General features: G+C 35.4%; 1 protein-coding gene across 1 annotated transcript in view; it reads left to right on the forward strand.

The window, feature by feature from the left end:
- LOC150110312 (barH-like 1 homeobox protein) overlaps nt 1-12,300 on the forward strand; it is a 48,142-nt gene extending 35,842 nt beyond the window's left edge. The window contains exons 2-3 of the mRNA XM_090392817.1: nt 5,888-6,054; nt 11,894-12,300. Of these exons, the coding sequence (XP_090248943.1) occupies nt 5,888-6,054; nt 11,894-12,193 (467 nt within the window). The 3' untranslated portion in view covers nt 12,194-12,300. The remainder of the gene's footprint in view (nt 1-5,887; nt 6,055-11,893) is intronic.
- Nucleotides 12,301-27,397: the final 15,097 nt, after the last annotated feature.

The following is a 27,397-nucleotide window of genomic DNA, read 5'->3' on the forward strand; positions in this document are numbered from 1 at the left end:
CGATGGTCAGTTGATAAAGATTCATTTAGGTTTAATGTGAATTTCCCTTTACTTTACAATGATAGTTTCTTACGCACCCACCCAACAAAACGAATATTTTCCGAATGCGCTTATTTGATGATATAAGAAGTTCAACTGGCTGTTGTTAATATGATATTAATCAAGCGTAATTCTGATAATGGATAGACTTTCGTTCGGAATATTTAGAAGGGCAGCACATTAGCAATTTTTGTTGTTTTAAACATGAAAGTCGACTAAGTTGCGCCGTTCTGTGCGTTTCGCAATCATCATATTACTATACGACTTAGTTTTTAATGTGCAATTGCTAATATGATGACACTCGCGATAAAAACGGATCTTCAGTTCTATATGAGATTACGAAAAGCACCTTTTGTGACATTCATATTTATTTTCTAAAAGAGAGCGCCTAAAATGAGACGGTAATTTAATTGTTTTAAAATTTTTTTTTTATTAGAGATCATCGATAATTCGATTATAATCATGCGCTCGTCGTACTTGGGGAAGTCGATCTGGGTACCGAACTCAGAAGTCATAGACCTGACAGAAGATGGAAAAAGTACAACGCCCAATACTGGCGAGTTTAGATCTATAAACGTTCTTGGTATGGCTGGAGGGTCCCCTCACACCCACACACCCACCCACCCACCCACACACGCACACACAATTTTATCTCCACTTTCTGGTATGGCAATAATATCTCTTGTTCTCCTCTCTTCGCCCTACAGCTTCTTTTTGTTTTCTTCTTTTTTTTCTGTTATGTAATGTCGGTAGGTTGGTCACTGTTCTCTCAGAAATATCAAATTCACCAAATAGAATATCATATAACATTTCCTGACCTTGACCTTCTCCTATCACAACCATTTTTCGACGTATTTCGTGATATAATTCATGAGGTAATCGATCGTTTGTCTACTCCGAAATTTTACACACGTTCGACTGGTTGTCGGCGCTTTCACATTAAGTACCGACATAAATTTGTGATTTACGTATCTTGCAGAGATCACTATTCCTATTATACAATAGGAATAGTGATCTCTTTACGCGATTGCTTAAAAAAATTCCCTAAACTCATTACAAATTTCTTATCTTGCTTCTCAAGTGTTCCGAAGTCGAGATTGTGGGCTAATAAATATCACGAAAAATGCTATTCAGAAACGCACTCATACTTCATGTTAGGCTTCGAAAAAAGAAATCACTACAGAAGTTACTCCTGTGTTCCCGTATCTTGCTTGGAGAGAAACAAATTTATTTATGTAACACAATGGTCAATCGACTCAAACGATATATTTACCTCATCAAGTACTCCTCACGTTTCTCTCCTAAATGGGACTAATGCCGAAGCACTGTATCTCTAGCCAAATCACGAGTCTCAGTGAAATCTGCAAAGCATCATTTGTGACATTATTTCAATACTTAATCGCAAGAAGGCTCTTCTGAGCAAAGAAAAAAAAAATTAACAGCCCTAAGTAGAAATTCAGTTCCATTCACTAGTCGAAAAAAACTGGATTTGCAGTACAGTGGCGCTCTGTTTTCATTATTAGGCAGTATCATTGGTTCTTTATTCAGAGTATATTAGGATATGAATCATACGTTTAAAAAATGTACCCTTTTCCAACCACCTCAACAACAAGAGTTATACAATTTCGTTGATGAAGTGCATACCATTTTAAAACTGTCAAGCGACAATCCTGGTGAAAAGAAGAAAGCATAGACAAGTGTTCTGTAGAACTAGGTCCGAAAAACCAGCTGGCTCTTGCAGGAGAGAACAAATAACCCCTCTAACTCGCATCTGCTTCCAGAGGTAGAGGTGCTAGTCCAATCTTATCTATAGGAGAGGTTAAAGATCCTGGTGTATTAAAAATGGTAAGTGAAAGCTTTTTTTTTTTTTTTTTCAGTAAAACATCTGTGTCAGAATAGGTGGCAACAATATTATTGAAACGTACATCATCAGAATAACAACTGCGATAATATTTTGTATTGAAAGACTCAACGTTAACGGATATTATACATTGCAAACCACATGCAACAGATCCCTTAGCTTGTACAGTTACAATATTGTAATCCCATAAATTAGCATTAAAATTCGCAGTTTTGAATGTCAGTTTCAGGTAGAAAACCAAAGTTATAAAAAAAAAAAATCTGCACTTTTGCTTTGATATAGATAGCCACCCAATGCAACAATCTCCAGCCATCAATGTTGGATCAGTTTTTGTGCTGGATTCCAGCTCAGTGATGCTTACTAGTGATTGAGTGTTCATAATCCAGTATCATCAGTAACCATTAGATAGTTAAAACTGAAATGAGCAAATTTAAATTGAATTATTTTAAAAGAGTAACCTCTTGAATGTGTCCTTAGCATTCGCAAGTGTAGCGGGTAAACAGAATTCGGAAGGACCGTGATCAACACGAAAAGAAACATTGTATCATAAGCCATCTTTATGCATAATATTAGAGTACATTCGGACGAGCATTTCAACACGTTTGTAGTTGGAAATTCGGGATTGACGTGTGCGCATATCCAATTCACGTTTGGTAAATATATCGCTACCATGGCAACTGTAACAACCTGTCATTTGTGAGTGGAGTGACTTTAGCATCTCTGCCATAATGTAGCAGTTTTCGAATATATGCCATTGTGTGTGATTGTACATTCACTAACTTATCTTGATGGAAGAAATCTATTTGGCTAAGAGAATGGAGAAAATTGTTCGTGACAATAACAGATGAGTCATCAATAGGTTTGCCAAATTATCAGTAACACAGGTATAATCTTCCTAAATTCAGGTGTTATTCACACACACAAGTACGAGGGAGAGAAAATAGATCTGTCTAAATATATTATTTCTTTCTTTCTTACTCGTTTTTGTCTCTGTCTTCTTTCCGGTGTTGTTGAAATAAGCAACTCCGTGCTGTTATTTTAAGCAATGGTTTTTCCTAGCCTTCTGATGCTCTGTTTATAAAAGCACAACGTAGATACCCCTTCCGGTACATCTTCCATCATCTGATGACCTGCTTTTAATGTCGATGACCAACAAATTGAGCCGCCGGATTAATAAGCGGACTTAAAAATGAGAAAGCACTCCTGAAAATGCTGATTAGTTTCACAACTACGCCTAATTGAAGACTCATCAAATCTTTAAAGCCCTCATGCCTGCAAGATCATAATCTCGATGATCAAAAACAAAGGAATATTTGGTGTTGCACGGAACAACTCTTAACAGTGGTACACAAGGATCCCCAACTATCTGCCCCTGGATTAAATCAAAACAAACACAATAAGTGCCGCACGAAACAAGTGATCAAAACGAAAAGAAACATTGTATCATTAGCCATCTTTATGCATAATATTCGAGTACATTCGGACGAACATCTCAACACGTTTGTAGTTGGAAATTCGGGATTGTCTTGTGCGCATCTCCAATTCACTTCAGTTGAGAAGGATGAGACCTGCAGATTCGTAATCATTGGAAGATTGTCAAAGAAATTGTGTTGTTTGGGTTCTTTTTTCAAGTAATCATAGAAAATACATAAATTTAGTCCATTTAGCTCGATTTATAACTGCAAATGTTATAAACTTAAAGTCAAAATCTGTGATTCATAACGAAACGTGTTTTCTCATCCAAGTATTTCGTCTTATTATTCAGTGTCTTGTGATAACAAGCCTCTATCTTTCCATACTGTATTGCATTATTCTTATTTTTTGAATTTCCTTTGCATATCAGTATAGGAAGAATATTCTGTTTAAAAACTCTTCTTTAAAGGCATACTGGTATTTGGTTTGTGAATATCGATTGCAGTTTTCCAATGCTTTCCAAAGACACGCATGATCTTTTAACTTCCACCATAGTATTCGATCCTTTGTACTAAGTAGATATAGTGATTCCCTTGTTCAATATCATCGTCACTGATTTTTATTATTTCTGGTTGCACAGAATATTGAACATAACTTGGATCTTCTTTGGGTTTATCTTTAAACCAGCTGTTTTGCCAGCAATTTGGAGTTCACAGATGCGAGTTTGTGAATCACCTGGATTTGAAATAATGATAATTATGTATGAAGCTATGCATGAAGCCCAAAATGGCTGAAATGTCTTTTGTTTATCTTCAGACGTTTCTCTTTCCAATCAAGAAGATTGAACACCTCTTCGAACACACTGTTAATAGTTTTGGGAGATATTGGGTCAAATTTTTGCTAGCACTATTGAAAACCACACCAACTATCCTCCCCCCACCTCCAATAGACTTCTCATCCAAAATGCCTCGCTTCAACAATTATTCATAATTCTCCACTCAAACCATTAGAATGACATCACCAACAGCTGGTTCCCCGAAGCTATAATTTGGTTCTTATTCCAAACAGCCTGGTCTCCCTCTGATTGGCTTCTCCACCCACAATGCCTCACTGCACTTCTCAGAATTCCACACTTCAAAAAAATGGAGTCCTAAAATTTCTCACAATATCAACTGAACCCCTTTCCAATGGTGCCGCTATCGAAACGCCATCAGTTCAATCTCCACTTACCAGTTAATACTCTACTCCAGGCTATCTGTGAAGTCATTATTCAATCCTCTGCCTTCCCTTTTCCCACCCCTCTATAGTGAAAGTGATCTGACGTCATTTTTGGAATTCGTATAATGTATTTCATTAGGTAAGGTGTGTAGAGTGCATAGTCCTAAGTGTCCTAGAAAGTCTATTTAAAGACATTATAGTTTGCAAGGTTTCTGCATTCAAATACCACTGTTTAACATAACTAGAATGAAAAAGCTCTGAGTGGCTTTTCACTGTGATTGGTATATTTATACATAATATAGTTGATTGTCTACGATCGTGTTATACGATATTTGGGTCTGACTTCTGTAATTATCATCAAAATAATGTTTTGGCAATGACATTGGTGTCTGACTGGTAGTATTTTTTTGTTGTCATTGCGATGCAAATAAAGTTGGCATCATATGTCTGCTCCCAAAAATCACCTTTATCATTTTATACCGTAATGATACTGACCTATTTAGTTATATAACCTGCAGAGAATGTTTACGTTGTTATAGAGTAACTAGGGGGGGGGCTCTCCCCCAACTGACGCCTACGGCGCCCCTCCACCCCCGAGTTCCGGACAGGTAGGCCGGTTCTCTTTGAATTCTGATGACTCGAATTTTGAAGACTCGAAAGGGGGATCCGTCCCCCCCTGGCGCATACGGTGCCCAATCCCCTCGAGTTCCGGACTGGTAGGCCTGTTCTCCTTGAATTCTGATGACTCGAATTTTGAAGACTCCACACTCAGGGTAGCCCTGAGTTTCAAAACGTTTCAAATAACTTGACAAAAAACGTGACAAAAAAGTTTATCATTTTATATTATAGAGTAGATTTAATATGTTTTCACATAATGTTTTGTGTAGGATTGCATTTATGTATGCAGATGCTGATTTTTTTTTTCCGTATCCACATCAAGGTAAATTCCAAGGAATCATATTGTTTCCTGAGTGATGGTGGGAGTTTTACTAATATATGCGTCTTGTATGTAAAAGACCGGATATCAGATCGTCGTGGAGTCATTTCAGTTGGATGAGCCCTGGTTTCTGAATATCATTCATTTTGTCTTATTAGAATTTAATTTCAAAATTCTTAATTCATAGCATTATGAATAACCAATGAAAATTTATGTATATGATTCAATGTATTTGGGTTCGCCTGAGATAAATTCAACTGGGTACATTTCGAATTCTCGAGATGATTTACATCCCATTCAAGCTGTATTAGTTGTGTATTTGTTAAACTTTGAATTCTTTTTTTTTTTTTTTGTAATGAAAGCATCAAAATATCAGTTGTGACCATCAATGCGTTAATTTCTTTTATTTTTCTCAATAGAGCTCACGGCAAATGATCTGCTCAATGAAGACAGAAAAAAGCGACCCCGTACCGCATTTACGGCAGCTCAGATCAAGGCTTTGGAAACGGAATTTGAAAGGAACAAATATTTATCGGTGTCCAAGCGGATGCAGCTATCGAAAATTTTGAAATTGACGGAGACACAGGTGAGATCAAAAACTGAGCCTATCAATTTTTTTTTAATGTTTTTATCTTGTTAGAAAGTTTGTTAAAAGAAAGCTTTAACCTGGTTTAGATCTTGTCCACTATTATAATTTACTTGATAACCACGTGAAACACTTTCTAAAACTCCTACAAAGATAGAGTCTTAATATATAAGTTTGCAGACAGATGATGATGATTTAACCCTTCAGTCGTGTCCAACTTGGTAATTTGTAGGCAATTGTTCTTGCCACACAGTGTTTTTGGTGAGTTTTTACTGGAGTGTTCACCATTGCTTTTCCCAACTCCAACCCGTTTTATCCGGGCTTGGGACCAGCATATAGATGACGAATCAGGTCTATGGCCGGTCGTAAGTATTCATGGTTGTAAATCCGTGTGTGTGTGTGTGTGTGTGTTCACGGGACTGGTTTACCTTAAGACAGAATGCTTTACAAAAAAGTAAACTTCTGCTTATATAGAAAATTGTGTTTTGTTTATGACATAAATGGAGAAAATTCATTAATTGGATACCATCGAGAAGTCATCTGAAAGCAGTATAATGCGTCGCATTTAAGATTCAGTCTCTTTCGGTTGTCATTTCGTTGAGATGCCGCAATCAAATGATATTTTATGAGGAACATGAGAAGATAAATTATCATAACTGCCTTCCACTTCATCCCACCCTAGAAAAACATTTCCTTAATTTTCATTTAAAAGTCTAAATAGTCTAGTAAAACTCGAAATCAGTAGTCGATGTTTATTGACGACGCCTATCATTTCTAGATTACGATTAAGGATCATTGCTTTTGCTGTGCGATCTTTTGCTACTTTGGGATTTCTGTGTTGATAGGACCATCCTTATTCTAATACATTGTTTATCATTATATTAACCGATGAATTCTGAACATTTACTTAAAATATTTGAGGGCAAATATCATAATAAGAACTATTTCGCTTACGAAATTATCGTCCAGCATGAGTGTACTTGACTGCTAATGTTGGCAAATTTGTGTGCTGAACAGTGAAAAAGTAGCAATGTATGCGACTTCTTGCTGTCATTCTTATAATTTTTGATAAGCATACACGTGCATTTTTCAAGATTTGTGTGTTCTTTGTGGCATTTTTCTGTATGTTGATAAAAAAAAAAAAACTTTGCTGACGAGTTCATCGCTGTAAAAATACTTTCGCTGTAAAAGCAAAAGTGAGAAAGGACCAAGCATTAAATGCAAGCCATCGAGAAACAACACGTTAATAACAGGATATTGTCAGGCTTACTGAAGTAATGTTTTTCGTTTTCACTCAGCACAAAAGGATGATCCCAAGAAAAGTAAATTTAATGATTGACTTTTGTACCGATCACAGCATTGTAAGTTTTCAAGTTTATTTTCATTAAACTAAGATATTCAAACAGCCTGAAGTTGTGCAGTAATTAGTATTTTTTGCTAGGGGAAAAATACTAATTATGCACTCCCTCCTTTCTTACAGAAGATAATTTCTTCAAAAACAATGCACTAATACAGACAAAAAAAAAAAAAAAAATTTTTTTTTTTGTAAAACTGTTTTGTATAAATCGTAACGTCCGTGACGTTGCTTATCCTGATGGATTTTCCACTCATTCTATCCTTCCGAACGAGTGCAAGTAGAAAATTGTATGACGCGGTGGCAATTACCAAAAATTAGAATCGTCACGTGAACTAGTTCCATATCATGACACCTTCTCCAAATTTCATCGTTGTTGGGATATGATCTTGTAGCAACGAACGTTATTCAGCTATTCTCAAAACCTAAACACCATCATCTAGCCCTCAGAGTTCATGCGTCATTAGTTTCCTGCTCCACAGTCCACAAAACGGCATGCAGACCACTCCTAAGTGGTGTGCACTTTTCTTTATGTGAAATGTGCTGGCTGCTGCAGTTTTATCTCCGAAGTCTATATTTCTGAAGGTTGTGCAATCTGCAGTCAGCCAATCTGTCCGAGTGTTTGCCGAAACGCGAGTGTGTGTATGTGTGTGTGTGTGATAATATTACCCTAAACATTTGCACCAAGGAATCCGACAGGGATGCCCCCTCTCGACATCTCTTTTTAATATCTACCTAAATAAAATAATAATAAAATGGAATAAAAATTTCCATCAAGGTATTAAACTTTCTCCTACAGTAAACTTAAACACTCTCCTTTTTGCCGATGACCAAATAATAATTACAAATTCTGAAGATAACTTACAGAAATATATTTTAAATTTAAATGAGATAGCCAAAGATTATGGTATGATAATATCAACAGAAAAATCAAAAACTATGACCTTTAAAGGACAAGATCCAGAAAGAACTAAGATAGTATTAGATAACAAGATTTTAGAACAAATGAAAATTCATTTAACTACCTAGGTTGTATGACTACATATGAAAATGAAAAAGATATAAACGTAAAAATTACAAAGTATTTAAAAATAACAGGTGTAATTAACTCTATTTAAACCAAACCTAGTTCAAAAACAAACCAGGCTAAAAGTAGACAATACATTAGCCCTACCAGTCTTATTGTATGGAAGCGAATTCTGGACAATAAAACAAAAAGACAAACGAAGATTAACAACAGCAGAAATGAAATTTATGAGAAAAACTGCAAAGTATACTCTATTTAATCGCAAAAGAAACGAAGAAATTATGAAAGAATTAAACCAAGAATCAGTAATAGAAAAAATTAAAAAATATAAACATAAATGGATGGAACACGTTGAAAGAATGAAAACAGAAAGATTACCAAAACAAGCCTTAAAGTACAAGCCATTAGGAAAAAGAAAACCAGGATGTCGTCTAAAGAGATTCAACGATGACTTCTAAGACCGGAACAGGCCATGCTAGGCCTAAATCCTTGATAGGCATAATAATGATGATGATGATGATGACATTTGCTAATTTCTCTCCGTAAGTGTACTCGGTTTGTTTAATTATTTGTTTACCGATATATCACCGTTGCTCCCCTTTTGTCCTTATCTTAGAAGGGGCTAATCGTCTTGTAACGGCGTAAATATTTAACAGAAATGCCAACGGTGATTGTCCATCTTCACTTTTGTTGCTATTTTTGATAACGGCACAATTTTATTCTCGTTCTTCAAGCTGCGATGGCTCAAAGAAACAGATAATACAGATGGCTCAGAGGTTACGTATTTGAAGTGCATTTTAGGCAACATAAAATGTGAACAAACTTAATAGCTTGTTGGTCGAAGAGTTTTTTCACGCTTTAGTGTGCGTGCGTGTTTGCTTAATAAACTTCATTACATTATTTACATTTTCTATCTAAAATATTTACATGACTCACTGGACAATGAAACTTGAGAAAAAGATTCTCGAAAAACAAGTTCTAAAATAGTCGTAGCGATTGCATGCAAATGAAACACAGAATAGAAAAGAAAGGTTGGTTTTATTTATTTTAAATTACTACATTATTAAAATTAAATTATTATTATTATTATTATATAAAATCATATATTTTATTAAATTATAAAAATCATGTAATTAAAATTGTTAAATTAATGTTTTAAATTAAAATTTTAAGATCTACACAGATGCTACAATGAATGATACATTTCAGTTCTGAGATTATTTTTTCTCGTCTCTCCTTTTCTCTTAACATATTACGTCTAATGGCCTATTACGGACAAGTAACTTGGATTTTTATGAACTTAATTTATGCTGTATTATAGGAGTTAATCCTGTCTCTGTAATCTGTTATGTAAGCTAATGCGTGACTATGTGTTCTCCTCTCGGTTTTTTGTTATGTAGAAAGAAACCCCCCCCCCCTTTTTTTTTTTCTTTCTACATTTTAAGTTTTGGAGAGCGGACAACTTTCCTCCCACTTAGACTAACTCGCCTTCCGCTGAAAAGTAGTTTTATACGGTTCTCGTTCTCATAGACGGGATTCGAACCCAAATCTTCTTAATTCTGATTAAGATATGAAATAAATAATTACATCCTTTATTTTAATGATCTAAGAATTGCTTATTTTTATCTCTTAAAATTTAGGGATTCTATATCTATTAGACACAGATGGAATATCAAATAATGCATAAATCAAGTTAAGATATATTTCTCGATAACAAAACGAATTTGTTATCGAGAAATTCTGAGCTGGTAGTCAGAATTAAAAAATCAACAGCTTTTGTATTCAGAACTCATATCTTTTGATATGAGTAATATCAAAAGATATGAAAAACTCATCTTTTGATATACAACAGCTTTTGTATTCAGAACGTTCTGAGATTATTCTGCAATTATTCCGTGTATTTTTTAATATTATGCAGGTGTCACGTAATAATAATAATAATAATAATAATAATAATAATAATAGAAATCATGTATAGACCTGGCCTTTTGCTTAAAATTAATAAAATTTAGAAACACATATTTCATTTATTGACTCCGAAAAAGCATTTGACAAAGTTAAAAGAAACATATTATTTAACATATTAAAAGAAAGACAAATACCAAATAATATCCTAAAAGCTATCAAAAGTATATATGAAAATAATCAAATACAAATAAAATTAAATCACGAGCTATCATATACGAGAGAGATAAATCAAGAGGGTCCGACAGGGATGTCACCTCTCAGCAACTCTTTTTAATATCTACTTAAATGAAATAATAATAAAATGGAATAAAAATTTACATAAAGGAATTAAACTTTCTTCTACAGTAAACTTAAGCACTCTTTGCCGACGACCAAATAATAATTACAAATTCTGAAGATAAGTTACAGAAAACTATTTTAGATCTAAATGAGATAGCCAAAGATTATGGTATGAACAGAAAAATCAAAAACTATGGCCTTTAAAGGACAAGATCCAGAAAGAACTAAAATAGTAATAGATAACAAGATCTTAGAACAGGTGAATTCATTTAACTACCTAGGATGTATGATCACATATGAAAACGAAAAAGATATAAACGTAAAAATTGCAAAATATTTAAAAATAACAGGTGTAATTAACTCTATATTTAAACCAAGCCTAGTTCAAAAACAAATCAGGCTAAAAGTATACAATACATTAGCCCTACCAGTCTTAATGTATGGAAGCGAAATCTGGACAATAAAACAAAAAAACAAACAAAGATTAACAACAGCAGAAATGAAGTTTATGAGAAAAACTGCAAAGTATACTCTATTTGATCACAAAAGAAATGAAGAAATTATGAAAGAATTAAACCAAGAACCAGTAATAGAAAAAATTAAAAAAATATAAACATAAATGGATGAATGGATGGAACACGTTCAAAGAATGAAAATAGAGATTACCAAAACAAGCCTTAAGTACAAGCCATTAGGAAAAAGAAATCCAGGACGTCCTCTTAAACGATTGAAAGATGACTTCTAAGGCCGGAACAGGCCATGCTAGGCCTAAATCCTTGATACGCATGATGATGATGATGATGATGATAATAATAATAATAATAATAATAATAATAATCTCCAAAACCATTAATTAAAATTGATCCACGAAGCAATTTTCCTATGTGTTTGTACAATTCCCTTAAGAATCGAGATAATGTGCAAATAATATTAATAATTCAAATAAATATTTTTAATGAATGCCTCGGCATATTCAATAACTGCGGTGTCCTTTGGCTGGAAAGCATTTCATCTTGGACTTTCATCTGAATCTGAGTTAGTTGTGAATAGCAATAATTAGTTTTCTCTGAAGCAAAGCATATTTAGTTATGTAAGCCTAACGGTAAGGGGAAGATAACATTAATTATTTTTAATGCTATTAGTTTCCCATAATGTAAAAATAGAATGAAATAATGTAATAGTTTTCTCAATTTCTTAATATATAATTTCAGATCAAGATATGGTTTCAGAATCGCCGTACCAAGTGGAAAAGAAAGTACACGACGGACTTAGAGTTGTTGGCCCAACAGTATTATCACTCCCTCGGTCTGTATGCAGCGAGGCCAATGTTCATAGGAGACAGACTCTGGTTGTTCAGCTATCCAACCGAAAATGTGCCTTCTAATGCCCTTTATAACCATCCCATGATGGTCCCATGCGTGTCTCCGAACTATCCGTTGGCATTCCCACAACCCAATCCTACATCCGTGCCAAAGGTAACGTCAACATCAGCCGAAAGTTCAACTTCATAAGGTTTGACCTACCGTCCGTAGTTAGGAATGTTAATCCGGTTCTGTTAACAAAAATCACTTTACCTCTAATAATCTACCAAGTTAGACCAAGATGCCAAAGGAGTGACAGAAAGAGAAGGCTGTAGAATATATAAGAATATTAATAAAATTAAAGAAATAATAGAGTATTTGTGTTGTGCTTTTCTTATATTGTAAGCTAATTAGTGTAACATAATAATGATAAAGTTCTACTCGGTTCTGTAACCGTAGAGATAGTGGGAAAAATAAATAAATATGCAGTTAAATGTGTATTACAAAAATGTCTTTCAGAATGTAGTTTTTTATATTTGTGGGCTTAAAAACGAACAACAATGAATTCCACTCCCCTGTTTTCATCTTTAGATGAATAGGTTTAGTTTATATTCCGAATTTTCAAGGATGATCCTTCATTTTTTAATATAAATCCCTGGATTATCTCTATATCTTTTTTCGATATGTAAATGCGTACTTTCTTCAAAGCAATTTTAATTATGCCAACGCCAAAACAACATTTCAAAGCTGATTATTTTGTGTTAACTAAGGAGAGAAAATACTGATTGGTCGAGTTAATAAGGGAAGTGAAAACAGGGATGTGGTAAGCCATAGAAAAAAAATAGGGGGGAAAACTTCGATTTTTGCCTTAGAGATAGTGATAACGACACTTAGGTGGTCCCACGGACAGTCATCTGATACCATCTAATGACATCTTTGGATGAGGTCAACACATCACGCTAAAACTGCCCCGAGACTAGTCGTGTCCGACATACTTTTTGAAAACATTCAAGGAGATCGGGTATTCCTTTCCATCACTGATGACAACATTCCTACATGAACGGAGCCACCCATATGAAAGACCCTCCCCCCTCGCACTAGATGAAAACGTTCATCATCATCATTTCGTGGATGAAAATATTTAATCTGTCAAGAGTGCCAAAGATAGTCGTAACTTCTGTCAAATAATATCAGAATTCGGTATCTGATTGGTGTCCACATAACTGAGGTTTGCTGCTCAATTAGAGGCAAAATATCTATGTTTACACTATTGTAGAACACTTAGCTCTGGAATCATTTCACCGAACTGGATAGAAAGTTTATTTTGTATTCCATTCAGGTTTACCGAATGAGATAATAAACAAGATTGAAGTATTGCATCTCTCAGGATTTCTTACTTCAATATTTGATCCGATTTCTGATTATGTGTAAAATACATCTGACTGTCTTGATAAATGCTTTCGTGGAAATTTTCAGACAAATAAGATGATTTTCTTATTTTCTTATTATTAATTTATTTATTACACATACAGGGGAGAGAAAGAGAGCTGTCGGATAGCTTTACTTCGCTTGCAGACAGCAACAATCTATATACATAGCTCTTTTTTTTCCCCTATATTAATTCCACTTTTCTTTGCTTCGCACCTTTCTAGTACAATCAAAAGAATAACGTGTCGTTTTTTTTTTTTAATGTGAATTCCGTTTAAGACGTCAGAAATTTTTGAGCTTTCCAAATGTGAAGATGGTTTTACTTGTAAATAAATATAAATATCTTACAGTTTCCAGTAGTACTGAGCCCCTGATGAATACAAATGAAAACAGTCAGTAGGAGTTGTAAAGCAGTTGAGTTCATTCTGGAATGAAAGAATCTTTTGAAGTCAAATCATCAATAAGTTCTTTGGACTGTATTAAAGAATAAACAGGTTTATTTAGGAACACGTCTAAAGTCAAGGGATAGAACATACTTCTGTTCTTATTTTAGTTAAGGGATCTTACATCCCATTTGTTTCATAGCCGAATAAGAAACTCAGAGTTTCATGTCGAATATAGAAACTATATAAAGTTCGGCGAGTCCAAGCGTATGCAAATACCTGAATAGTGTAACACCTGACCCATTTGATAGTGCAACACTGAGCAACTCATAGTAAGGGTGGAGCAAGCTCCGATCACTATTCTTGGTATTTACCCATAATGTGAAACCTAGTTCTTAGGAGCTGTATTACTGTTCTACATTATGAGAGAAGGTCACTACCCAGACCGGTTTCAACCTTTATGTATAGGTGAAGCGGGCTCTAAAAATAAGACGATCCCGAAAGATCGCCCAAATCAACGTTGTTCAACTCAGGCTCACCCTATCACCGAGAAGAACTTCTCAGCATTGGCTCTACCCAGTGGCAGGCTCACCCCACCACCAAGCAGAGCCATAATCTCAGCGGTGGCCCCACTGAGAGACAGGCAAAAACCTACCTCCAAGCAGAGCCTCTCAAAGCCAGATCCGGCCAGCACCGGTTTCCACCCTCATTGGGGTCTCATCAGTGAGTAGGTAGACCTAGTAATACCAAGTTTGTAGCAAACAGAACTTACATATACCCTACTATGAGAATTGCCAAGAAGGTGTCCTAATAAATTATTAATTATATGAAGAGCCAAAGGCTTCAATTCGGCAACATGAACTTATTTTAGTTAAGGGATATTTCATCCCATATTGTTTCATACGGGGTGCTTAAGGGTCAAAGCTGTATAACTGAGAGGAGACCTCCACATAGCCTTTAAAGGAATGCGGAGAACCGACCAGGGCTTCTGACCTAATGTCCAATCCTCACCTTCTCGTGGTGCACCCTGTTGGGTATCTACTTTGATACTGAACGAACGAGGATGGGCTGGCAATTTGGGATTTAGCCGACCAAATTGTATTCTTATTGGTTAAACCAAAATAAAAAATGATGGTACAACATGACAAAATTTCATGCCGGCTGGGGCGTCGCCCGGTTAAACAAGGCCCCCGTTATTTTCGCCAGGGAACCAGGGCGAACAGCGAAAAGTCAGCTACTGGAACAAATCTGAAAACAAACCCCAACTCAACATCACCAGAGTTAAAGATCGGTACTATCAACGTAAGAAGCCTGAATGGCAAAGAAATGGAGCTAGCTGAGGAATTAGATAAGTACCAGATCGACATAATAGGGGTGACTGAAACAAAAAAGACCAAAACTGGTGAGATCTTTCTGAGCAATAAATACAAAATGTTATATTCAGGCAATAACCTGAATATAACAGAATATAAAGAAACCAAAAAACAAGGAAAAGAAGGAGTAGCCATAGTATTCAACACAAAATACGAGGCTAATCTTCTTGAATGGCAGTCAGTCTCAAGTAGAGTAATGTGAGCAAATATGAGAATGGGGAACTGGACAATGAGACTTATTTGTGCCTATGGTCCCACAGAAGGTTCTACTAAGGTAGAAGTGGAGGAATTTTTTGAGGCTTTAGAAAAAGCAACTGACACAATGAAAAAGGAAAAGTTGGTCCTTGTTGGGGATCTAAATAGTAGAGTAGGAAATTATTGTGAGACATACAAAAATATTTTGGGAAAATTTGGAGAAAAGAGCAAAGCTAATAATAATGGCAAATATCTGTTGGATTTCTGCTCAGGACATGGACTGGTTATTACTAACACCATGTTCCAACATAAAAATGTGCACAAATTCACATGGAGAGAAGAGGCTAGGAATAAGAAAAGTCTCATTGACTATGTTATTGTTGATAGTGATGTTTTCTCCCTGGTGCAGGACACCAGAGTGTACAGAGGATTTGAAATTGGAAGTGATCACTATTTAGTCTTGAGCAGGATAAAATTGAATTTCATATTGAAAAGAATAACATGTAGGAAAGTTTTAAAGCGAATAAAAGTTGAGCAGCTCTCAGATGTAAACTGTAGACTAAAATACAGAAATATTATTGAAAAGAAAATGAAAGAGTTTGAGAACAGGAATCAAACCTTGGAGATTCAGTGGCAAACTCTGAAGGAAACATTGATTGATTCTGCCAGAGAGGCATGTGGTGAGGTTGTGTGCAAAGATAAAAAAATCAGAACTCCCTGGTGGACACAGGAAGTTAAAGAGGCAGTGAAGGAAAAGAAGAAAGCATATCAAAAGTTCCTGGCAAATAAGTCAGCTTTTACTCTTACAGAATACAGAGACAAATGTAAGAAAGCTAAACAGTGTGTAAAACTAGCTAAACAAAAGTCATGGGAGGACTTTGGCAAGAATATAGAAAATAAATATCAAGAAGGTGGCAAAATATTCTGGAGGTTGTTGAAGAAGCTTAGGAATGGAGGAAAGAGTGCTGTAAAAGGAATTAGAGATGATAAAGGTGAAATGAAAACAGGAGAAAAAGATATCCTTGAAGTATGGAGTAATTACTTTGAAAAACTGCTAAATGAAACAAGCAGTGATGACAGCACAGTGATAAAAAAACACTGACCAGGCATGCAGTCAGGAATACATATCCATACTTGAAGTAGAAAAAGCCATCAAAGGCTTGAAATGTGGAAAGGCAGCAGGAGTAGATGATATTCGACCAGAAATGCTGAAGTATGGTGGTATAAGAGTCTTACAGTGGCTGCACTGCATAGTTCAGAAAGCCTGGACAGAGGGACGAATTCCCGATGATTGGAGTAGAGCTCTCATAGTACCCATACATAGTACCCATATATAAAAAGGGAAATAAAACTGAATGTGAGAATTACAGAGGTATTTCCCTACTGAGTGTTCCTGGCAAGATCTATGCAAGTATACTTGAGAAACGGTTGAGAAGAATTGTGGAAGAAAAGCTTGGTGAAGAACAAGCTGGATTCAGGCCAAATAGAGGCTGTCAGGATCAGATCTTCACTTTACGACAAATAGTCGAGAAAGCATGGGAATATAACAAAGATCTGTATTTAAGTTTTGTCGATTTGGAAAAGGCATATGACAAGGTGCCAAGAGAGAAGCTATTCAATACGCTGCAGTTATATGGTGTCAATGGGGCATTATATCAAGCAATACTTAGTCTTTATTTGAGTTGTGAGTCAGCAATTAGAATTGAATGAAGTACAGGAAGATGGTTTAATGTTAAATCTGGTGTGAGACAAGGATGTACATTATCCCCTCTGTTATTCATTATCTATATGGATCACATTATGAAGGAATGTGGTATTAAACCTGATATCAAAATTGGAGATGCTAATGTCAGCTCTTTGCTTTATGCGGATGATGTTATACTTCTAAATAAATCCGCTACAAGTCTGCAAGATTCTCTGACTAAATTGAATAGCTGTTGTAATAGATATGGTATGAAGGTCAGCAATAAAAAGACAAAGACAATGAAAATAGGCAGAATCATTGAAAATGTCAACTGTGTTGTGAATGGAGAACCTGTGGAACAAGTAAAAGATTTCAGCTACTTAGGCACAATTTTTACTGAAGATGGTAAACTAAATATAGAAATAGACAACAGAATCAGCAAAGCTGGTATCGTGGGAAGTCAATTGAATAAATTCATATGGAATAAGAAAGAAATTAGTCTGAACACTAAATTAGCTGTATACAAGACTGTGTTCAAACCAATTTTAACTTATGGATCTGAGAGCTGGGTCAGAAGTAAAACACTTGACCAAAGACTAGAGACCGCCGATATGAGAGTCCTGAGAAAGATTAGACTCGTGAACAGATGGCATCAATGGCAATATCATATTAAAAATGAGGATATTAGGAAAGAACTTGACATTGTCAGCATCCAGGAATGCGTTAGCAGAGCTAATCTCAGATGGTACGGTCACTTAAATAGAATGGGAGAGGAAAGATTAGCAAAACAAGTGTTCTCTGCCAGGTTGGCAGGAAAACGACCCAGAGGAAGACCAAGATATAGGTGGATTGATACGGTACAAAGTGCCTTAGACGATAGAAATATAAGATCTGATAATGTTGGAGTCTTGACAAGTAACAGACTGATTTGGAGGAAAATTGTAGATAGGAAGTTAGTAATGATGTAATTTTTTCATGTAGTACTGTCATATCCTGTACACCCCTTGAGGGTACATGGCAGGAATTTGATGATGATGATGATGATTGTTTCATAGCCGAATAAGAAACTCAAAGAGTTTCATGCCGAATATAGAAACTATATAAAGTTCGGCGAGTCCAAGAGTAAGCAAATATGTGGATAGTGTAACACCTGACCCATTTGGTAGTGCAACACTGAGGCAACTCATAGACACCTTCTTGGCAATTCTCATAGTAGAGTATGTAAATTCTGTTCGCTATAAACTAGGTATTACTAAGTCTACCTACTCACTGATGAGACCTCAATAAAGGTTGAAACCGGTCTGGGTAGTGACCTTCTCTCATAATGTAGAACAGCTCCTAGGAGCTGGGTTTCACATTATGGGTAAATACCAAGAATAGTGATCGGAGCTTGCTCCACCTTTACTATGAGTTGCCTCAGTGTTGCACTACCAAATGGGTCAGGTGATAACACTATCCAGGTATTTGCTTACGCTTGGACTCGCCGAACTTTATATAGTTTCTATATTCGGCTATGAAACAATATGGGATGTAATATCCCTTAACTAAAATAAGTTCATGTCGCCGAAATGAAGCCTTTGGCTCTTCATATAATTAATACTTCTGTTCTACTGAGCTCATTCTGGCTGATTTTTTTTTTCTTTTTCTGATCTGCTTCTCATTGGGTAACATGAATACAATTATGGCATCTTATATTATCGCTAATCAGGCAATACTAGCATAAGCGTTTAAACAACTATTGGCACATATTATTGTACAAGCAATATAAGCGAAAACACTTATATTACTTGTACAGGTTTTTCTATTGCTGGATACACTTTGTATACAAAAAGCATCGATACAGAACATGCTTTAAAAGAACACCCATGTTACAGTAATCAGCTTAATTTTTACCTTTTGGAAGGAAAAAAAAATATAGAGTTCGATAATTTCCCTTTTTCCTGGGTGCATACTTGTTACGCTGTTTAAATTAAAAGTGTTCGGCTTGTCAATCACTCCTCACCGGCTATAGACCGAGATCGGTCTAGCGCTGCCACACTTCGTAGGTGACAGCTATTAAGCCTTATCGTTGTGTCTCTAAAAACTTGTAATTCATCTTTCAGATCGGGACAGAAGATTTAATTATACCAACTGGTCTACATCGGTAGTTAAATTCTTCGCATGCTTGTCCCGCTTTCGAAGAGCGCGTGCGAGATTTGTAACGTGATCGATGACCCCCCTATGCTCGCTAGTATAATAGCACCGTTGACGCATAATTCGGAGATCAATCTAAAGAGTACTGTTAACAGATTGCCCCGCTTCTATCAGTGGGTGGAACTTGCTTCTGGCGTGAGCAGTTCAAACCAGTACTTTCGAAGCCCAAGTGCTTGGGATAGTTACGCGGATTACAGGAAACTATGAACAGCACTTGAGGGGAAAGTAGAGTTAACGAAGACACTTTTTTATTTATTTATTTTTATTTTAGTTGTTTCGATGAAGTATTAGAGGAAACCTACGGCACGAGTCAAACGTGTAATTGTTTGCTAACTGCAATTGCCGTCATTTCTAATGAATTTGGAACATTTTTTCATACTTCCTTCTACTAATTAAAGGTTAGTGATGGAATTGTAACTCTTGAATAACTAGATAGCTATAATTTGCTTGTAAAAACAAAAGCAGGAATCCAAATTACTTTGGGTTTCTGCTTTTGTTTTCAAAAAAGAAAAAAAAAGCAGAAACCCAAACTACTTTAAAAACTAAAAATTGTCCAATAGGTTTAGTTATCATACATATTTATAACATTTCCATGTTTTGAAATTTAGCATTTGAACAATAGCGTTCTAGATTCCTAATATTATTCGTCACCAGATGGCACGGCTGCTGTTCAACCTGCAAATGTAATAAGGAAGTATAGACACTGTTTATGTTATTGTCAAATGCTGTTAGTGTCAAAGCAGATAAGACTATAAAGAGGGTGTTTTATGTCTGGCACTAGCAGTTTTCTGTATTTTGGGAGGTGTGCGGGAGGGGGGGGGATTTGAGTTTCAGGAAGTGCAGTCACTTCTACGTTCATCTGAAAAACAATTGAAATTGTCTTGGACCGATCAGAAGTTTGTTTCTTTCCCCATCAATATCTGTAGTGGGAGAATTTATGCAAAATTTGACTCAGAAATAATATCCAACAAATTCTACAAGGCTTGTGGAATGTGATGCTAAATCAGATGACGAGAACCAGCAGCTCCGAGCTCGTTTATGAGTTTTATTTCGTAGACAAAAAAAATTTTTTAAATCATAAATGAAGAAATATTATAGAACCTTCGCATAACCTTTTTGTCAAATTATTTTGTAGCGAATACAAGAAATTAATAATAATAATAATAATCACTCTAGTATTTTCTGTGCAGTCGGTGCGGGAGTGCTATTGAAGTGTGTCTAGCCTTGTTTTGTTCCTTCATGTGACCCTCTAGTAAGTTCAGTACACAGTTATGTACAATCGCCACTGTATTTCTCGTGTTATAGTGCACACAGTCGACTGTCTTTTTTAGATGCTTTACAAGTTAGACAAACTTGTAAAGGTTGGTCAATTGAATAAGGCCGTCGTTGTAACTGGCGGCGAATTTCACTATTGTTGAAATGCACCACCGATTACAATACTGATTTTTTTTTTTTTTTTAAAGAAACTTTAGATGGGATGACTGCACGTCGTCGGGTGCGAAGAACAGGAAACAGTGATGACGGAGTTGACATTAATGACTGAACATGAAATGGACAGCCGAAAACCGCAACTAATGATATCCGTAAGCAGAACACTGAGTAGTAAATCAGAAGGAAAAAAAAATCGTCAAAGTAAAGACGTCAAAAATCACTGCCGTTTATATCGAACATTGGATTAACACGAGTCAAGCAGATTATTTACTGAATTAGACTATAATGCACACGTTAGGATGCCGATTACCGAAAAACACCACTCTGGAAGTTGTCACCGATTGCTTCACCGTTACCAAAGGGAAGGCGATGCTTTCTTCAGAAAATCGTGAATGAGAAACCAAAGTCGGATTCATCTATCCATCATTATTACTAAACGTTCAACTTCAGTCGAAATATGGAATAACTCCGTCCTAAATCCAACTTTTCGTGGAAAAAAGCGATCGCTGAGATAGAAAAGAGTGTCATTCACAGTGTAAATTTACAAAACTATATATACACACACACACACACACACAGAGTTTGCGTAAAGTGAAAAAACGAATTCATACTGAGAATCAGCTACTGCTTTTGCAACATGACAACATGCGGCATCTGACGAGAGTGTTCATTTCAACGGCTATCAAAGAAATCCGATTTCAAGTTGTGGAACATCCTTATTACAACCCGATTACAACCTTATTACAACTCTATTGGATTTCTAATTATTTCATTATATATACCGTATATATTTCCCTGACACATCTTCTTTGGGAGCACCTATCATAATGGACGCATCATATTCGGAATGCCTCTCGTATTGTTATTTTTCAAATGAAATTCGCTTTACTGTACGCAGTGCCACTTCTATCATTATTTGAAAAAATATTTTTATCATATTCATTGGGATATGCCAAGTTTTAAACTAATACAAATATGATTTTATTTTTGTTTCCTTAATAAAATATAATGTTTAGCATACATGTTTTCTTTTCTTTTTTTTTTTAAATTTTCGTTACGGTTTTTAATCCAATTAGGTTTCCGACCCCCTGCGCTAAATGCATTTTTCTTGAGAGGGACCTTTAACCCTTGACCTTATTAAGCACCATTTCTCAGGTGACATATCTGAATTATTCAAATTCACCATACACTCAGGTTATTTTTCAAGGAAAGGAAAAATATACAAGATAGTTGGGATTGCAGTGGTTCTTTCCTTCGATGCCCTCAATCCAATTTCTATATTTTATAGATAGTGTGTTTGCTATTGAGCCTCATGGCCTAGATGCATTAGATACATTTTTCCGCTATTAAAAAATGTACATCACTACTAGAGAAAAAGAAACAAACCTGAGTTCTCGTTCTAGATACTGGAGTTACAACTTCCAAATAGTTCATCATTATAATTTTCTCTTTATAGGACGCCTATGTACGCTAGAAGGTACTTACATAAAGAATCATACCACCAGCCGTCCATCAGTATGTCATCCATCCTCACTAGTCAGGGTCTATTTGTTCTTATGACACATCTATTGGCAGAGAACTCAACTATCTCGACGCCTTTGTTTAGCCAATGACCACAGTCCTCATAAAACAGCAAATACGGCGGTCTTGCTATTCCTTCCATATTTGACACACAATCCTCTATACTCTTGGTACATTTGAAAAGAACAGTTAAAGTTCTTGGTAAATATAATGTTCGTGCCACTTTCAAAACCATAAATCTAGCTAGCAGCCTTCATCATCCTCCGAAGTATCAACCTCATCTTGCAAGTCCAAGGGTGCATAAGGTTCTTGTGCCTTCCATTTAACATAGATGTTCAAGTAGATCTTGAACATCTATTTTAAATAACATAAAAAAGACATTCACGATTATCTGTATGGAAAGTCGGCACGTGTGAGAGCATCCAGATAATTCTCTGGATGCTCTCTTGTTTATTCCTGTCTTGCATATTCTGTTTAAAAAAGAAATAAAATTATTCATGCTATAAAATATTTAAAGAGTTTATTTCTTTCGCACTTGCGTGTTCAACTTAGAGTTATTAAAGAAAAACCAGAATCACACATCATTTCATTGTTCTGTTTTTATTTTCACCGAAACCTACTCACGCGCAGTTACATCATTTGTCTACAAATGCACTCAGTTGAAGTATTTCATTCGGTTCACGTTCGTGCCTTCGGTTCATTGAATCAATCGCATCACAGTCATCCTTTCAGAATTTTTTTGTGCCTCGAGATTTCTTAGATGTTCCCCAGGTAGGTGATAACCTTGTCTTGTTTGCTCGGACCTCATTCTGCCGAGATTGTTTCGTGTGGCTCTCGTATTGCTTCGGCCCGAACGTCTTGTAGAGCTCCAACTTTTCTTGTAACTTCCAGGACTCCGTCAGAGCACGCCCTGATGAGCGGCTAATCCTCGTGTTGGGATTGTTTCCATGCTTTCCTTTCAAGGTAGTCATCAGGGGAGGGTATCCCGGGATGTGATGCTTCTCCGCCTTGCTAAACACGTTCAAATTGGAGAAGGTGGGCTGCAATCAAAACAAAGAAATTGTCAGTGCACTATGCTAACAAATATCAAGCATTTGCAGCTATAAAGGAAAACGATTATTACTAAATAAAAACAGGCTACTATGAATCAATGATGAATGAAACGTTCTTATCGGCAGCCTCTTAAATGGCGATTGGGACTGCGTTACTGTGTGATTCCAACTGGCTTTTATCTGCTGGTTTGCAGCTGTTTTTCTTTGGTTGTTTTCTGCTGAGGTCTTCTTTGATGCTTTAGACATTCTTTAGTTGATATCCAACTATGTATGTGAAATGGAAATAAACCATTCCTGCAGGTCTTGTCTCGAGGACTTTTACTTTAATAATGACTGAAGTTATCAATTAGAGCTGTATTCTTGGAAACTGCTCATTGTTACATACATTTTGTCGTTTGTTTAATTCTTTAATACTTTAAACAAATTTATGCAAATAAATCAAAAATTGATTGTTTGCTTTTAATGTTAATTTTCTTTTTGCATTTAAGGGATATTCTGAGAGAAATAAATTATATTTTTTATATTATAATTTCACCATGGATGGTATATGAATTATAAAGAACCGATGTGGTAAAACTAGATTAAGTAAATCAGTTATCAAAAAACGTTCTATAGAAACCGGAAGTTTTATTTATTGTATTTTATTTTAATTTTTTCTAGCCAGATGAGTCTTGGAATATTAATGTTTCAGTATTTGGCTCGAAACTACGTCTTTATTCCAAAAGATTTTGGTAATAGGCTCTGCATATTCTTAGGTAATGGAGCCGATACAATAGTGGTCATCATTCATATGCAAATAATTTTATATTTCTAAACTTAGTATTACGAAAATAACATTAAAGTTGTAATTTGATCTTTACATGACAGAACATTTCGTTTCTTTCAAATAGCAGAACTACTCTTTCCTTTACTATATTTATTTAGCGTACTCAGTGTGGAAAGAGGAAGAAAAAAATTCGGCATTTCCAGTTGCGCCAAGGTTATTTATTTTATAATATATTTTTAATATTTTTGTTCGGCCTCTGTTGTTAAGAGACAAAACTGCTTCCTTGGGCACATTTATTGTGTGTGTTTTGCCTATGTTCGTCTCCTTTTAAATTAAGTCTTGCGTGAACAAGATTTCAATGTTCATTGTAGACAATGTTTTCTTTATTTGTTTTGTTTCCAGTTCAGTAATTTAACTATTATTTTTTGCGTCCATTGCATTTTATATGTTCATTCTATTCTGATATTATCTTTTCTCCTCCCCCATCCATTTATCTGTAGAAACTTATACTCTTTATGTTTTTATTTCATTTTTTTTCTTATATAATTTTTTATTGACTGCAAATTTTTCTGAATGTTTTGATTTCACTCGTTGGATTTATTTATTGTTTGATATTTTTATTCTTGTTTCACATAATGTGAATATGTTTATATTGGGCACTACTGATTTATTTATATATATATATATATATATATTTTTTTTTTTTTATTTTTTTATTTATTATTTTGTTTTGCTTTGTTTTGTTTCTTTTTGTTATTTATTTTTCCACAGGATTAAATTTTTATCATCTGATAATTTATGAGTTTTTAGGGAAAAACATTAAAGAACTAGAGACTTCTTTAATGATTATATGTAACAAATTATATCTGGAATTTCTGGCACTTCTGTAAGAGGATGATTACCTTTTGAAGAATGGAGAGATCCTTCTCAGACAGTCTTCTTCTTCCGTTCAAATATTAGGCCTAATGGCCTGTTGCGGAGCTATCTTTAGCGCTTCTAGGCCGTACCCGTCCCGAGGATAAGGTGGCTAGGCCTATGTCTTCCGGTGTGTCCTATGTTTGTAGCTGCGTGTGTTCACGGGACCGGTTTGCCTGCTTGTGGGAGGAAAAAACCCAGATAAACTGGGGAGAAAAACCCTGCAATCTACGTCCAAGACCGGCTAATTTGGCTATGTCTGAGAAAGATCCTTAAGCGCCTCACGTCGTCGACGGGAATCGAGCCCAGGACACTCCTTCCCCTGGCATATGGTTGCGAAGCGCACAGTACTCGCGGACTTCTCAGACAGTAACAATTATAAATAAATAAACACTAAAATATACATTGCTATTTTCCATGCCATTAGTTGTTTCCCCATTGAGTACACACACACACACACACACACACACACACACACACACACACACACACACACACACACACACACACACACACACACACACAAATATAACATTTCTGAGCGAGTGAAACTGACGCTAAAAATGCCTTCAGTGTAAACTTTGCATGTTTCTGGCCTTAGTAGAAGTACAACTCAAGCCTCTCTTTCATAATAGTCAGATCCTCAAACCCAAAGTTCCAACAAAAAAAAATGTAGATTCTCGCGAAAAGATAGCAGCCAATCGGATTATTAGAAACGTAGCCTGCACTCTCCCTTCTTCGGTGATCGCACAGAAACTCAGTTCTCTTCGCCAATTCTTCTTATTCCATAAGATGCTTTGACTGCGTAGTTATTTTCAGTTTCAAAATGACTCGGCACTCTAAGAGAGTGCCGAGTCATAATTTCCGAGTCTTAATTTTTAGTTATTCTCATGCATTCCTCAAATGTTATTTTATGTTTGCGATTTCGCTTTAAATTCATATTCAAATTACTTCGGTCATTCTACTAAATATGAGTTTATCATATTTAGTAGAATGACTGAAGTATGAACTATTTCAAACAACAACCCAAATTACCCAACCCTACCATATTTAAATTAATAATTAATTATTGAATATGTGATTTTAGAAAAATGTGTCCATTTTTATAAACCGGAGCGAGCGAAATTCAAATATGATTTCAGAATTTTTGCTCGCCCACCGTCTAAGGACATTTATATTTCAAATAAATGCTTATTTAGAGTAATAGAATAAAACCTTATTTTTAAAAACAAGTTCAATGTAATAATTATAAATTAGGCTCTTTTTTTGTTGCGTGTTTTTCGTTTGTAAGCACCACTTGGATTGCCTGTGACCAGCGATATCCATGCCTTATTCTTATTCATAGATTTACAACATTCTTAACATCTCATTCAAAATATTATTACAATCGCGCGAGACTTGATATTACAAGGAAGTTCAAACAAACTAACTTATACATTTTGGTCAACCATACTGATTTTTAGAATTCAGTTCGTTCTAGAAAGTGATGTTTCGTAATAGAAATGCGTTCTTTTATATAGCTTAGGTTATTCTTGGACATTTATATTTCAAATAAATGCTTATTTAGAGATGAACATTTTTTTTTTTTTTAAATCAACTCTGGCTTAGTATGAAATGGACTTTTATTTATTTATTTATTTACTAGAGGCTTATCTGAATTTTTTTTTTTTTTAAATCCGGGAGCATCAGAGCCGTCTTCATGACCATAATGGTTGTGTTTGCACCGAAACTATTCCTGTGATATGAACGTTATGCTTAACTTAATTTTTTTTTTTTTTTTGTAAGAAAGAAAAAAAGAATATGTGTGATAGGAAAAAAATCCAATAGAATTCTTGCGAAGAATAAACCTATTCTTATTTTTGTATTATTTATTTTTATGGTTTTCAAATGTTCCAGTAGTTCTTCAGTGCTCTTTTCATACAAAAAAAAAAAAAAAAAAAAAAAGCTTCCCATCCCCATATTCTGTAAAATGGAAGATTCAATATATACATATTCCCCCCCCCCACACACACACCTCCCCGTATTTTAATTTCTACTGCTCTTAAGAGTTTTTACTTCACATAATGCAAAATGCAGATGACAGGCTAAACTAATCTCATTGCATTGTCTTCTTCTTCAACCCTTCCGTCCCTTTGGAGGGACAGAGTCCCCTGATTAGAGGTCACAGCGATTAATGAAGCCGGTACGCTATCCTCTGTTGCATCCCCGAAAAACAAGTATTTATGATTGTTTATTCATAATCTATGTGTTTATCCTTCAAAATAGGCAAATCCAGTTTGCCTATTTTGAAGGATGAAAAACCTGAGTTTCCCGGAGAAAAAACAATCCACCGCCGTATGCGAATGGCTACTCGCTATTTGAATTAAAAGGTCTGATAAAAGTTCCAAACGTCATAGAAGCAATCGAACTCGAATCTCTCCAACAATGGCCTGTTGAGCTACGGAGGCTCCCATTGCACTCTGATGAAGAATAC

The sequence above is a fragment of the Typopeltis vanoorti genome, chromosome 1, assembly GCF_054136105.1.
Source record: "Typopeltis vanoorti isolate ZY-2024b chromosome 1, IOZ_Tvanoo_1.0, whole genome shotgun sequence".
Lineage (NCBI taxonomy): Eukaryota > Metazoa > Arthropoda > Arachnida > Uropygi > Thelyphonidae > Typopeltis > Typopeltis vanoorti.